Source organism: Lytechinus variegatus, chromosome 9 (genome assembly GCF_018143015.1).
Source record: "Lytechinus variegatus isolate NC3 chromosome 9, Lvar_3.0, whole genome shotgun sequence".
Classification (NCBI taxonomy): Eukaryota; Metazoa; Echinodermata; class Echinoidea; order Temnopleuroida; family Toxopneustidae; genus Lytechinus; species Lytechinus variegatus.
The window spans coordinates 12,739,208-12,754,431 of record NC_054748.1 but is presented as its reverse complement, the minus strand read 5'-3'; the positions used below and the strand labels follow the sequence as shown (position 1 = coordinate 12,754,431).

The 15,224-nt window shown below is 34.9% G+C and overlaps 1 protein-coding gene across 1 annotated transcript; it reads left to right on the top strand.

The window, feature by feature from the left end:
* Positions 1-6,685: 6,685 nt before the first annotated feature.
* On the top strand, positions 6,686-11,026 carry LOC121421347. The gene is made up of 5 exons (XM_041616042.1): positions 6,686-6,944; positions 7,465-7,647; positions 8,384-8,560; positions 9,095-9,294; positions 9,712-11,026. The coding sequence occupies exons 1-5, from the start codon at positions 6,849-6,851 to the stop codon at positions 10,019-10,021; spliced, it is 966 nt and encodes a 321-aa protein (XP_041471976.1). The 5' UTR covers positions 6,686-6,848; the 3' UTR covers positions 10,022-11,026.
* Positions 11,027-15,224: the final 4,198 nt, after the last annotated feature.

The window sequence follows — 15,224 nt, the reverse complement described above, 5'->3', positions numbered from 1 at the left end:
CTCCCTCCCCCTCCCTCGTCAATGAAATCCTGAATCTACCTCAGGGTTTATTTATTTTTGTCACTAACAATCTAGAATTGTTTGTATGTAGTCAAATTTTAATTAGGGAGGAAGGGTAGAAAACTAAACCATAATACATTTGAAAATCTATAGTAATACAAAGCATCCCAATTACTGACAAAGAATTGGTTTGATATTCCATTTGGCGTGCCGATTTTAACCCTTCGGAACCGACTGTAGAAGCCAAATATCAGTATTTACTATTTTCTTATTCATTTTTTTAAGTTCTGGTGGGTGTTTCGTAAGCTGTCTATGTGACGCACGACTGGTGATCCTTTCTTACGCTTTGTCATATCCTTATATTATTGAGTTATGAGCTAAGGAAATGTTCCAGTCGTGTGTATCTTTATGCAACACCGACCAGGACCCTGTCTTACAAAGAGTTGCAATTGATCCAATCAATCATAAATCTATGGAAATCCATCAGTGTCATAATTTCTTCTACAGGAAATTTGCAAAATGTAAACCAAGAGAAGCATACTGAATTTTCAAGAAAACAATGAATGCATGAATATACATCATAGAAAATATTTTGAACAAACATGCATAATACATGATGTTGCTGGCCATAATAGTTGCGATTGATTGGATCAATCGTAACTCTTTGTAGTCCCGGCCCAGGACTACAAAAGGGAAGCCCGTCGTGATATTTGCTTGCCAACATAATATCAAATGATCTTGAAAAAGGACATAATACAATTCTATAACTACGTACCATATTGACATAAAATCAATGATCGTGGAAAAAGGACATGATTCAATTTTATAACTACGTTAAAACATTGACCATTATCAGCATTTTCCCAAAAATTGCGCTATTTCAGCGGAGCTCAAATGTGTGTGCTATTACAATAAAATATTGTAATAATAGAATATTACAATAATTTATGTGTGTGCTTGCGTGGATCTGAGATAAATTAGCTTTCGATATTATATGGTTATTAAAAGCCTATCATTTGGTCATTGCCAGAAAAACGCACCAATCGTTTGGGGGAAATTAAGTCTATACATAATGGGTTAAAAGATGCATATTGTGAAAGTATCATTTTTGTATGAGAATGTGGCAACAAATTGACGCCGTTGCGTCAATTTGAAGTACTGAACGGATTAACTAAGGCACTGCATATCAATGTTACGGAGGTTAATCGTTAGCATTGTCAACTCAAGTCACTCAATTATATCACTTTTGAAATGAATGAAATACAAATATTAATATGGGCAGCTTGTTCTTTATTTAAAACGTACTTTGATTATCAAATTTCAGATCTGGATATCACTAATTTTCTGCTCGCTCTTCACGCTCGCATTATTGATATAGGAACATACCTAATTACCCGTCCTATTTATGATTTAGATGAATAGAGTGTTCCGTTTTTAAGGTCTAAATTTTCAATTTTCTTCCGCTCGCGTTACGCGCTTGCATCAAGTTACTGTTTCGTTACATACTTATCCCTTTCATGATCACTTTAAAAAAGTGCTGAGAATGACAATTTCTTTTTAGGTCGGAATGTCCAAAAATTTCAGCTAGCGCTTTGCGCTTGCATTTTTTATTACTGAAATATGTATCTTCATGGGTAACTGCAGTCCTTAACATGTCCCTTTTTTATCAGCCAGAACATTTATTAGAAATGTCTGCTCGCGCTTGTCGTTCGCGGTATTACATACGCATTTTGTTCATGATCACAAACATTGCCCAGAATGTAAAGTTTTCAGGACAAAATATACAAAAGTGTGGTGAGGGCAGCTTTGTGTAGCTGTCTGATATTGCGCTTATCCTAGTATGATTATTTTCACTTTTATCTTTGTCCCGAATTCATTTTAACCTCCATAACGAATATGATGTGTCTGCAAATAGAGTCCATTTGACAGGGAATTATCATATGTGTTTCCTTTATTACACGGAAATGAATGACTAGTACTAAAAAAAATGGAATGTATGATTGAACAGCTTTAAGTTTAACATTCGTAACGCACCTTTAAAAAATATGTACCTTGCAGTTGTGTTAAGGGTTCAGTATTATAAGAGACGCCTTTCATAATAAATACAGTTTTCAAAGGTAGGGCTTCTAAATAAGGACTACGATGGACAATAAAACATAAGAACACTAACTTTCTTAACGCATTAACTTCCGTAACATTTTTTATTGAATATGCTTCAAATTTGTGCTTTACTGAATCAATCGGAGTGACTCCGGATTATGATCCGGTCATAGAACTCCAGTATCTTTTTCATATGACCTATCTATGCTGAGATAAGTCATATCAAGAAGATCCTATGACTTGAGTTCCAACAGGCAACAAATTTATTCAAGCAGCTGTTCATTTCTCAAGAAGCACAAAAGAAAGAACGGCAATAAGGACCTTTTGATGTCCGCCTTCCAAGTCGCCAGTTTCAGTGAAGAAATCCGAGGGGTGAAATTTTACGAATATTCATTTGTATCAATTTTCCATCTTTCATATTAATAAACAAACTGAAATTTGAATGCATCACAAAACATCAATAATTAAGCACTATTACGACGAGATATTTGCCGAGATTGTATCAATCAATAATTTGACCTTTATTGAAACTAGATTTTAACACTTTTCCGATCGTTTGCGCCGAATGAAAATTTCAAATGTGGTCGGTGGAATATTGTTGTTCATTACTGTATATATATGCCAGATGAGTGCCCGCACATACCCAGACGAGCAAATTTGAGTCATATTTCAGGACATATTGCACAGTTTATTTTCGCATGCCTCCGAATTATTTACTACACAAGATGAGGCGAATAAGTAATTATCATCACAATAGCATATTTCCCTTTATGTATGACCTATAGCTGCGGGGTCATGCGGGAATCATTTTGTCTACAAAATTGCAAGAGATGTTGAACAAAGTGCATGCCTGACATACTTTCTGCTGGCGGCTTTTAACCTTGCTCAAAGAGATTTTATTTGCTGTTACTCCATCTCATTTGAAACTTCCTTGGTCATATAAGGTACCTTCCACCCATCCTTGTCAAATTATTATTACACAACTTATTTTCAACATCGCTTTGAACACAGGGAAAATTGCCACTCAAAACAATTTCCGGAGAAATATTGAGTGTTTTTGGAAATTTTAAATTATTCACATAGTATTTGAATTTATTAAGAACTTGAAATTAATAATTTCCTTTGCTATGTAGTTCTTTCAGTAATTGTGACTGAAGTTAGTACACTTCTCTGAGTTTGCTCAGATTGATAAACTATATATTTTGTATATATCAAGTTACAAACTCGAATTTTAAGCCCCTTGTTTCATTCACCTTCCTTTTTTAAAAATCATAATTAATCATTTCATTATGCCCCCTGTCTCTATCTACTTGGCTGATAGCAAGCGGCGGGGTTCTTCGTAACCCAGAGAACATCTGTTCAGGGCAAGAAACTTTTTTATGATGAACTACAATTCCGTGGCCCGGTTATTCGGTTTTCTCATTCCAACTCTGAACAACAACAACAGCAACAACAACAACAAAACTTACCTTTTGTCCGTTTCCTGTTCTGTTTTGATATCTTTTTTTTTGGGGGGGGGGCAAAATTAAGCAAATTAAACAACATTCATTGAATTATATTGATATTTTGCAAGGGGTTCCAAACTAAATTTTTTGAAAATTCTACAAACTTCTTAATTTTTAAGTATATAGGTTATTTTTTTAGCTTCATTCTCACAAAAACAATTTGGTATCTGACAAGGCCTAAATAAATAATGTGAGCACAAAGCGTATTTTTAAACATATATATAAAACAAGAAATTTAGACCTGGAAGTTAAATTTTAAGTAGATGCAATCATGAACAGGATTCGCATCTTATTACTTAATCCGAGCGCGAAGCGTGAGCTGAAACTTTTATAATGACTTCAGGGGCGGATCTAGCTTTCGCCAATGGGGGGGGGGGAAAAATTTTCATTCACATTTCCACTGATCGGCCGCTAAAAGCTTATTTTAGTCGGTTTCTTTGAATGGAACATTCCTTCCAGTGATTTCTTAGCTTGATTCCTATAATAAACATGATAAATGCATCTCCTAATCCATTATTAAATAATGTGAGAGAGAAGCGCGAACTGATTTTTTTTTAATAAACTCTGAAAAGCACCTCTGGGGAACTAGTTCGTACATTGTTCAAGTTTATTGCATTTTTTTTTATTCATTTAAGTTTTGGTTACAAGTTCATTACTTTTGTGCCAGAGACAGAGTTCACAGAGTTATTTGACCCCTTTCTCATTTACAGGACATTGCTCTACTCTAAAATAACCCTAATGTAAAATTTATCTTTTCTTTAGTCTCCTTCAGCCTTCTTGAATTTAGCTTCGTGTATCTTTGTTATTCTCATCCATCCCTCATTCCTTGCATCCCACACTTGACCGTTCTTTGTTATCAAATTTCTTTATCTCTTGGTCCTCTCAGCTATGTTAATTACTCCCCTCCTCTCTCTCTGTTGACTGAATCATTTATGTCGTAAGACTTAATATGTGTGATTGGTTCTTATTCATGATGATGCGTTACTTATGTGATTGTCATCTTCCAAGTTAATTTGAATATGTATTGAAATCTACATTGTGCAAAGAAAAACTGAAGAATAAATTATGCCCTGCCAAGCTCAGGCAGTTGAGCACAGACCTTCAAACCAGCAACATCTACCTCTTCATCTGTTCTTGTTCTATGTTGGAAGAACCCGCGTATACTTAGAGCTAATAATATATAGCTCCTACACACCTATAACATGTATAACATGTATAAAGGAATGTTTTGCAGTGACTCATGAAGACATGAGTCACTGCTGAAGAAAAGACTAAAGTCACATATTCAGACCTGAAAACTGGATTATTCTGAGCACTTTTGGAAACATAAACAGATAGGTATGTAACTACGATTAATGCAAGCGCTAAGCGCGAGCTGAAAAATTTTCAGATTTAGACCTACAAACTGCATACTCTATTTTTATTTTGTAATCATGAATACGATAAGTTTTTCATAAATTAATCATACGATTGTGAAGTGCGAGTTGAAAATTTGTTGATATTCCAATTTACAACTGGATATTTTAAGCACATTTTACATAAAGAACAAAATGTGCGAGCGCGAGCTGTTTTTTTCTTTTCTTTTTAAGATTGAGATCTAAAAACAGGGGTATTCGTAACATTTATTTGTCATGAAATGGAAGGGTATCTTCCTAAATAAATTATGCGAACAAGCTGGAAATTCTCTATATTCCGATCTGCAAAATAAACAATGAAATTGAGTTGTATTCTTTATTAGAATATGCCTATGCAATGTAAAGAGTATGAATTTATATACTGACCTGAAAAATAGTTTAAGACCTGCTGTAAACTTTGAATGAGCTGAAAAGCACCTCAGTTAGTAGATTATGTATTCGAAACCGGCGAAACGAGACCAAATGATTTTTTTAGAACTTTGAATATGAAATGAGCTATCTAGTCTGCACATCGTATTTCAAAAGGACATTTTGGGGACGCGCTGTATATTGGAAAAGAAGTATGAACAACAAAGGGGTGATAAATAAATATGAACAATTTAGAAATTGCACAATCCGTTAACCTTGGCAATTGAGTGTCTGAAGTAAAATTATTGCCCTCAGATTTGTCAGATTTCTTCATCAATCGATCAGTCTATATAGGTGAGGTTTATTTCCAATCGGTCTAATTATCACCTCGTCTAACTTTTCTACTATTTGGTCTATCATCAATTCGTCCACTATCCACATGGTCCAATATTTTTCATTCACTCACCATTTTGTCTATACCAGTTGGTCCAATAGCCATATAGTCCATAAACCTTATGATGCCAACTTAAAGTATTAATTTGGTAAAATGAAAAAAAAATGGGTATTAGAATCTAATAGACAAGCTGGTTACATATTAGACGAAATGTTCATAGACGAACTGGTGATTAGACGAAGTAATGATTGGACCAAATGGTCATTGGACCAAATGGTTGTTAGACGAAATGTTGATGGACGGAATGGCATTACACCAAAAGACCATGTGGACGAATTGGCAATTTACCATATGTACTGTCCCAACTAATCAAATATTTGTATTCAATTTATTAATCAAAATAAAAATAATAAAAAGGAAAAAAACACCGTAATTATTAAATAAACGGGTTAATATGGATAACAATAGTTCCAAAATTCATCTTTTAAATCAATACGATTCATTTCTGTTAACAAATTTTAGGCCCCATGATTTTAAATTCGATCGGACATTTTGCAATCGATTGACTATATTGGTCAAAGTGATATGCCAGCTGTTTTCCCACCCCTCCCAAACTAAGGAGTTTGGCCCTCTCTTATTTAATGAATGTCATTATAAAATGTGATTTATTTCGGGGCTTGATTTTCCACTGCGATATCGGATATGTACAGTAATGTGCTTTATATTCGAACTTCAAGAGAACGGGGAATTCCCTCGGAGGCTTCTGCGACAATAGATGGCGTGCGAGTTTATTTCGTTGCGATGCGGAAGTCTCGCTACTTGGCAACGCCCCTCGTTGTTGTACACAAACATATATCTATCGCGATAGCGATGGATCGCAAGCGTTAAGCCAAACTTGCTTGCTGTACTACTACTGTACACACTTGTCGATCCATATCCATCGAGTAGCTACGTCGGGGTACGTGGCTGCGTAGTACTAGAGTACACAGCGCAAGAAGGAATTATTAGGAACAGAGGAGGGAAGAAAACTCTTTTGAAAAGAACTTAATTTTCAGCAGGTTTCGAGACACACTTTAAGAACACATCATGACAAAAGATAGAAGATTCGACCTACATCAGACTAGCTCTGGTCGGGGCTTGGATTACCGACCGGAATACTATTTCCCAGCATCTGATTTTAAGGTTTGTTCAGCATATCTAGATCTATTCTAGGCCTATGCCTAATTCAGTCTCCTGTGATTTTTGTCAAACTACAACTTATTTGGATGTTAAACAAGACAGACTTCTATTCTCTCTGATCTGATCTAAGTTAGATCCTCTAGATCTAAAAAAGTTAAGCTTTGCATATTTACTGGCCTAGATTTAATGTTACAGGTAACACGTACGGTCTTGGTATGAACAGAAAATTATTTCAATAACCTACATGGATTGTAAGTTCTAAGTTTAAGTTAGACTAGAGTCTACCTAGGCCTACTTAGAGCCTAGGAATGCTAGGCCCAATATGAAATTTTGTTACTCAACTTTCTTTGATACTAAAAAAATAACTGCTCTTCATAAATCCATTTAGGCCTACTTGCCCCTCCCCTAAAAAAAGTTTTTAACAGCTCCAACAAAGGCTGGAGAATCATGCAATAATGTTCAATCAGTTTGAGTGGTAAGGAAAAGTGTCTGAATGTATTCTTTTTTTCCCTTCTATTTGCAGACTACCATTCACAATCCTCTACCACCTGAGCTGGCCAAACAAGATGAGATTATCAAACCATTCCAAACAACAACAGGACAGACGCATGATTATAAATATCATGGAGGATTGTTGGCTAACCCTCAGCATCAAAAGGCACCCGGTCACTGGAATATTCACTACAATAAAGATTTGAGAGAAAAGGTATGTTTTTTTCTTCTGTTTTATAGAGATAGGGTCTACATGTACTGTAGTATAATTCCAAGACCTGCCAACAAGTTCAATTTTTCTGGGATATCCTGTGTTGTGATAAATTGATAATTATTTGAACAAATTTATTTTTCCCTTGTGCATTTATTAATTTTACTTTTTACAGTGATAATTTGTATCTTTAATGATGCGTAAGGGTGCGTAAGAAACATTTTGCAAAGTTATTTTGTTGGTCCTTAGTGTTTAACATGAAAAAAAATAGAATTTTAAATCACTCTTCCATGGAATGCTGGCATCATAATGTTTTGTTCATATTCATGGCAATTATGTTTTTAACTATTTCATTAAAATTAAGTACATTTCATTATTTTCTTATCATTATTCCCATTTTACAAATCAATTATTTGACAATTCTCTTGCAGCAGGAAAAGTATATTTTTTTTGATTGGTGAATGAGTCAACAACTTGCACTCTATAAAAGTGTGATCAACCAAGGCTATTAGAATACCACCCATAATATAGAGTTCAGAAACCCCAAGATATTATAAGTGGGAATTAGACACTGTTCTCACAAGACCTACCATCATCCTAAAACTAGGATTAGAGTGGTCATTGGAGTAGGTAGCCTTTTTTCCAGTAGGGGTATTTTTTAATTTGCTTGTTGCAATATCATAATCTTATGAACAGAAATTTAAAGAGGTTTTAATTTTTATTTGTCTTATATTATTAGCTCCAACACAGAGGCTGGAGAAAACCTCTAACCATGGGGCATCAAGAGAGTGAAGCCCAATCACAGTACAGAGGACACCAAATGCAGATGGGTGTAGACTTTGACAACAGGCTTAGTGGCAATCCTCAGCCATCTAATCTTCAAACTCACCATCAGAACTGCCCTGCACCTGTCCGGGTAAGGAACAAAAATAAATTTTCAGCCAATAAAATTAAGTTCTATTATTCAGATTTTTTTCTCAACATCAATTCATGCCATATGACAGACTCAAAAGAATCTTTTTAAAAGAATTTCAATCTAATTATGGCTTGTTTTGTGAAGCAGAATCATCAGCATTTTAAACAATTTTCTAACATTGTCAAAGACCTTGAAATCTTATTGCACTTTCTAGATAGCATAGGTACAGCATGGAGAGAGGCCAACTGATTTTCAATATTTAGTAGTGAAAAATGAACATACTAATGACTTCATACAAAATACTAATTTAAAAATGTTAAGTTTTGCCCTATGGTATTTCTTAGAAATCTGATTTCCTCATTAAAATACTGATTTTCAGCCTTTCAAATACTGACATATTTTTTACTGTGGAAATTGAAAAAAAGCACAATAAATATCAAATGAAAGGTACATTGGGGATAATCAGAGTGGTATAGATTCTCATTATTTTAATTTCATCATAATATTGCAATTTTATTATCTATGACCTTTTAGGATAGCATACCTAAATACAAGCCATCACTTGTCCGGGATGATGGTGCCCTTCAACTTCTTGATATCTATGTGCCAACCTCTCACCAAGTACACAAGCGTTTTACTCGTAACGAACTCGATGACTACCCAAAGAAAGATGCTGCCACCTATTGGCGATGTGAAGATTACACACAAGCATGGGGACATGGTACAAAGCACAAGTAAGTTATTCAAACAAACAAAATATTCTTCCAATTTTGGCCCATTTCACTAAATAATCATTCTTCATGAGCACAATCTAAGAAAGCAAGTTAAAGCTTTGCTTATATATTTGAATATTGTGAATTATAGTACTGAGTTACATGTAAATAGGGTCTCATCTTCCATGCCAATCTTACACAAGTAAGTAGCAGGTGAATTTTTTTCCATCCGGCAATTCTCTGTTTTAATTTTCTCTAAAAGGATTCTTTGAACAATTTTACAAACATAGTGATTAGATATCTGAAAGCTTCAAGGCAACAAAATTATATCTTGAAATTTTGTGGGGAATAGGTTTTTATGCATGCAGACATCTCCACCGAGAAAGTTGATTATTTTGAAATAATTAATATTTTTTTCCCTTTTATTTTCATTAACAGTCCTCTTCCAAAGGCAGCTGAAGTTCACCAACGTGCTCCGATGACAGATGAAATGGTCTTCAAGACGGCCATTAAGGAACCTGTACGTTGGCCAGAACGATTTAAGCGTGTTCCTCATTCCGGTATGAAGACCACCATGACCAGTTCTTACAAGACACCATCAGACCATAGAATGAAAGAGCTTTTCTCATGTCCTGTTGATACGCCATGGGTCATCCCGAAAGCTGGCCCAATCCAAACATTCTCTGTACCCAACATGTACACGACAGAATACAAAACATATGCAAGTGGTAAACCAATCGCTGTTTGAAGCCGGGAAGTTCCTAAATTTTGTTTTGCGATTTTAAAGAATACAGAAACAAAATACAGAGCATTTGTAAACCAGTTACTGTGGAGGTTGAAAGGATTAAAGAACTTAGAAGTTGCCCACTTGTGCAAGCTGGTGTATTTGCATTAATATTGTGGCTTTAATGAAAACAAGATAGAACAAAGGAGCGCAGTAAACCATTTGCCATTTTAAATTGTTTTAAGTCTGAAGTTGACCGCTTGCGCTTGCAGAAATTTGTATCATTCCTTTATTTTGTGTAGTAATGTACATGTATGTAAGATTTTAGGAATGAAAATCAAGAACAAATGCATATTGAGTCATCCTACAATTGTGTAGATTTTAAGATGCTGCAACATGTGAATATTTAACAAGTATTTGTGGTACTTTCTAGTCTATAAGAATTACAGAGTACATTATAAGGAACAGTTAAATGCAGAGTATTGTAAAATGATATGGTGGATGAACAATGATATATTACATTCAATATAGAAAGAAAATCTTTAATTGAAAAGTTTATTATTTCGATCAATCCTCACATGTTACATAAACTTGTATACTTGTATTATTTTCTTTGGGTGAACATTTCTCAAGTGTTAGTAGTGTTGCTTATTGGACCAAGTTTTAATGGGCTTACATTAAGACCAAAGAGGTTGTTCTCTAACACCTTAATTTATTGTGTACTAGCTCTTTTAAACAAATATTTGCTGTTATCCGGCAGAATATACAATGGAAATTATTACCGTTTTAAGGTATTGATTCACAATAACTTAGTTCATTCAATTGACTAAGATTATTTGTCTTATGTTGAAATGATAATGATAGTATTTTAAGTCATCGCATAGTCACCAATGCCACTTTGACTAATGTTTTTTTTTATGAATGGATGCAAGTATTTTTTTGAAAATTGATGTGTCATTATATTTCAAGTTGATTGTACATTGCCAGCTATGTGTGAATATTTTAAAAGTGAATAAATGAAGCTATATATGAATGATAATGTACAGAGCCTTGACATTGTTTATGAGATTAAGCATAAAGTAGAACTTGTAAAAGTTTCAAAATTTATTCATCAAAATCCACACATATTGGATCATTCTTAATTTTACATACAAACACTTATATGAACAATTACAGTGAGACACAAAGTTACAAATCAAATATAAATAAATATGAAATACAGAAAAATTATGGTTTAAATTTTCATGTTGAGCCCTAAAACATATTCGATACATATTCAAATCAATAATTTACCTCTTATTGCATAGGTAAAATTATATATTTTTCTTTTTTTTCTTTTGAAAGTTTCTTTGCACAATTTTTAAATATGTAAATTATACTAGTCTCAAATGAAATTAAACATAATTAAATAAAACAGCCTATCAAAAGGATTATCACAGGAGGGAGAGTCTGCAATGTAAAGGGACATATGATGGAGTAAGGAAATAAAGGAGGGGGCTGACTGGGGGCTTGAATTGAACCAAGAATAAAGGTCATTCTATGAAAGTGTTAGATGAAACAAAGAATTTGAGATCAATGAATAATGAGTGAGAGAGAAAGAAAAGTCTAACATGAAGATAAAGAGAAAAGAATGAATGAAAATAGAGATAAATCTGAAGAAATTAAAAGAAATTGGAAAAGTGTAGAAAAGGGTGAATATTTGAGGCGTGATGTGAAGAAAAAGATTGGGAATGAATGAATGAAAAAAGGCTGGGAATGAGTGAGAAGCATAAGAAGTTTGGACAGACGCTGCCGCCAACAATGAGAGTAGGACAAACCTGATGGATATGGTTTAAGCACAAAAAGGAAAACTACTAAATAGAGAAAAAGATAGAATGAATTGAATGGAAGGTGAATAAATTCAATGAAAGAATGATAAATACAAGCTTGAGATGGTAGAATGAATAGAATATTACCAAACGGTGAAAAAAGGAGTAACTGATCCAGAAACCTTGATGAAGATGGACAAAGATTAAGTTTTCAATGTGAATGACGCTGCCGACACAATAAGAAAAGTGGCATCTATAGTCCAGCTCTGCTATACTGGCGAGACAAAAAAGCTTTATAGCATGAGCATATTATAGTTAGAGATAGATCTATATTCATGTTTCTCTATGTCCAATTTCTTGAACTCTTAGGCCTGTATTCTCAAAAGGTTTCAGTAGTATTATGATGCAAACCATGGATTTCTTGCACTATTGTGCTTCCTTCAAGCTTGAATTTAGTGCTCTTTGCCGAAATAGCTCATTTATAATTCAATTTTCTAAGTGTATGTGATGAAATAAGCCTAAGCCAGTGATGTTCTCACAACACAGTTCCTGCTGATCACTTGCAGAATCAAGTACAAATGATCTTCATTCCTGGCTTGCACTATGAAGGTAGTGGATGCTACAACCCTTGACATATAGGTGACAAGGGTCATCAAGTAAACAGCATCAATAGCAATGTCTTTTTTAACTTAGAAGAAAAAAAATCAATGTTCCAACAGTACAGAAGGACATCGCAGATAAGGTCAAGTCAACTATTTAAAACTTTGCAATAATAACACTTTGATTGTGGTCATCAACGACAAGACACATCTGCATAATGCATGGTTTTTGTACCAGAATAGGTGTCAGTGTGCATGTTCCATTCTCACTCTTTCCTTCTCTTCTTCTCCTGATCTCTCTTTATACATGTCTATCACCATGCCAACCTCTATTTGCCCTTTAAGCCTTTGAGACCCCCTTCCTCTCGTTCGCCTATCGTTGCAAAAATTTGCAAGTGCATAGAGCCAAATGTACACTAAAATAATGTATAGTAAAATGTACACGTCACGTCATACTAAGGGTTAATACCCATGGAGGCCCAATGGATTAGACTTCAGATTTTGAGACAGATAATTGTGGGTATGAATCCCAGCCATGATGTAATTTCCTTCAGCAAGAAATTTACCTATATTGTGCTAAAGTCAACCCAGGTGAGATAAATTTCTGCCTTTACAAGCTTGTGCTCTGTTAGGCTGCAGGGCTAAAGCCAGGGTAATTCAAGTCCTTTGGAAGCACATAGTAATGTTTATCAAAATGTGATATAAACTATACAAGAATTGGTTATCATGATTTATTAGGTGGTCTGTCATTTATGACAGATCACCTCTTAATTTCGTCAATTTCTTCTTTATTACTTTATTTATTTATTTTTAACGATTTTTTTGTCGCCAAGTTATCTCAAAATCGACTTGATCAATTTCATTGAATTTCATGTCATTTATAGGATCTGTCATGGACACGTCAGAATAAGCTTTTCAAGGTCATCAGGTCATGATGACGTCATCTAGGCGCCATTTTGTAAAATCACATTATCAATCACATCTCCATTATCAATTATCAAAAATCAATCAAATTTACATCACATCAACTTCAGGTCAAGGGTCATCAGGTCATGTCATCAAAGGTCACCTGAAGGTCACAACGCGCGCGTCAAAATTTAAAAATGCTCAAAATCACTTTTTGACCAAACGAGAGTACGTTTCAGGTCATTTTAAGCATTTCAAAAATTTGCGCGTGCGCGTTTCCGCGCGTAACACCTTAACGCAAAGTAGAAACACCGTTTTTTTTACATCATTGCATTGATAATAAAATTCTGAACAATTTGGTACCTTGATCAACCTTCTACGACCATTAAAAACGAAATTAACACCCGTTAAAGTTTGCAGCACGTGTGCGCGCGAGCTCTCACTATAGGCCATATATGGGCAAAAACATGCCTATTGAAAATTCACTGTAGCTCTTTAAATAGTCCGTTGACCCCCAATTTTTTTTTCATATATCGATAGAGTATGAGTTGTAGATTTGATTTCATGTCATCAATGTCCCTAAATTATATCGTGACGTCATCAAAATGGCGCCTAAACTAAAAATTTCATTTTTTCAAAAATGACGTCATCAAATTTATGCAAATTTGGTTGTAACTTCTCGAATATAAATCGTTTTTCGCCCAGATTTCGATATGTTGTAGTTTAGAATGTACTCTTTCTCCTCAGTTAACATGAATATTCGTTTTGAGAAACACATCATTGCGTAAAACAGCGATGAAAAGAGGCATGTCATTTTTCCTCATTTTGCGTGTAATCTCTATGGGACATGACTTTTTCTCAAAACCAGATTCGACATTCCTCTATTTCGTGAGCCATATCTCCATTTTTTCTTGTCAGTTTTCTTTAAGCTTTTAGTATGTTGTAGCTGAGATTCTAAGCTTTCGCAAGTGTGCCCTTCATTTTTTGATCAGATGCCGAGATCATGCCCGTATTTCACTTGCAAAATTGGACTTGTAATTCTCAAAATTGCTTACGTGTATTCTCTATGGTGAATATCGTGGCTTTGACTGCTTCTTAAAGGGCGCGGGTTCGAGTCCTGGGGTGAACAAGATGAATTTTTTTTTTCACTTTTTTTTCTTTTTGCCACTTCTTACATGATCCTTTATGATAATTTAAAGGTATAAACGTTTAGATTTAGCAAGATAAAACAAATTATAATTACTTTTTTTCATATCACATGTATTTTGCGTGTAATCTCTATGGGACATGACCTTTTCTCAAAACTAGATTCGACATTCCTCTATTTCGTGAGCTATATCTCCATTGTTTCTTGTCAGTTTTCCCTGAGCTTTTAGTATGTTGTAGCTGAAATTCTGAGCTTTCGCAATGTGCCCTTCATTTTTTGATCAGATGCCGGGATCATGCCCGTATTTCGCTTGCAAAATTGGACTTGTAATTCTCAAAATTGCTTACGTGTATTCTCTATGGGGAATATGCTAGCTCAATGGATAACGCATTTGACGTGTTCGTCCGTATTGCTGACGTGTAGGTCCGTGTTGCTGACGTGGTGGTCCGTGTAGCTGACGTGTAGGTCCGTGTTGCTGACGTGTAGGTCCGTGTTGCTGACGTATTGGTCCGTGTTGACGACGTGCTCTGCCGGCATGATCCGTGTAGATCCGTGTGAAGCTGCCGTGTTGATGCCGTGTTCACAGTCATCTGGGGCAAAACTATCCCGGACCTCCCCGGATCATGCCGGCATTGCCGTGTTGATCCGTGAGGTATAATCATCTATCTTGTATGTATCTGTTTGAAGATGTATGTCTGACGATTGTCATCACCACATCAATAATCACATTTAGTAATGGTCAAAACTTATTCTTAGGATGTCTACGA

Bases quoted from the DNA above. Each gene is read 5' to 3' on its own strand.
- LOC121421347 (XM_041616042.1), top strand. From the start codon at position 6,849: ATGACAAAAGATAGAAGATTCGACCTACATCAGACTAGCTCTGGTCGG. The intron at 7,648-8,383 runs GTATGTTTTTTT...TTATATTATTAG, and splicing joins ATAAAGATTTGAGAGAAAAG to CTCCAACACAGAGGCTGGAG. The intron at 8,561-9,094 runs GTAAGGAACAAA...ATGACCTTTTAG, and splicing joins ACTGCCCTGCACCTGTCCGG to GATAGCATACCTAAATACAA.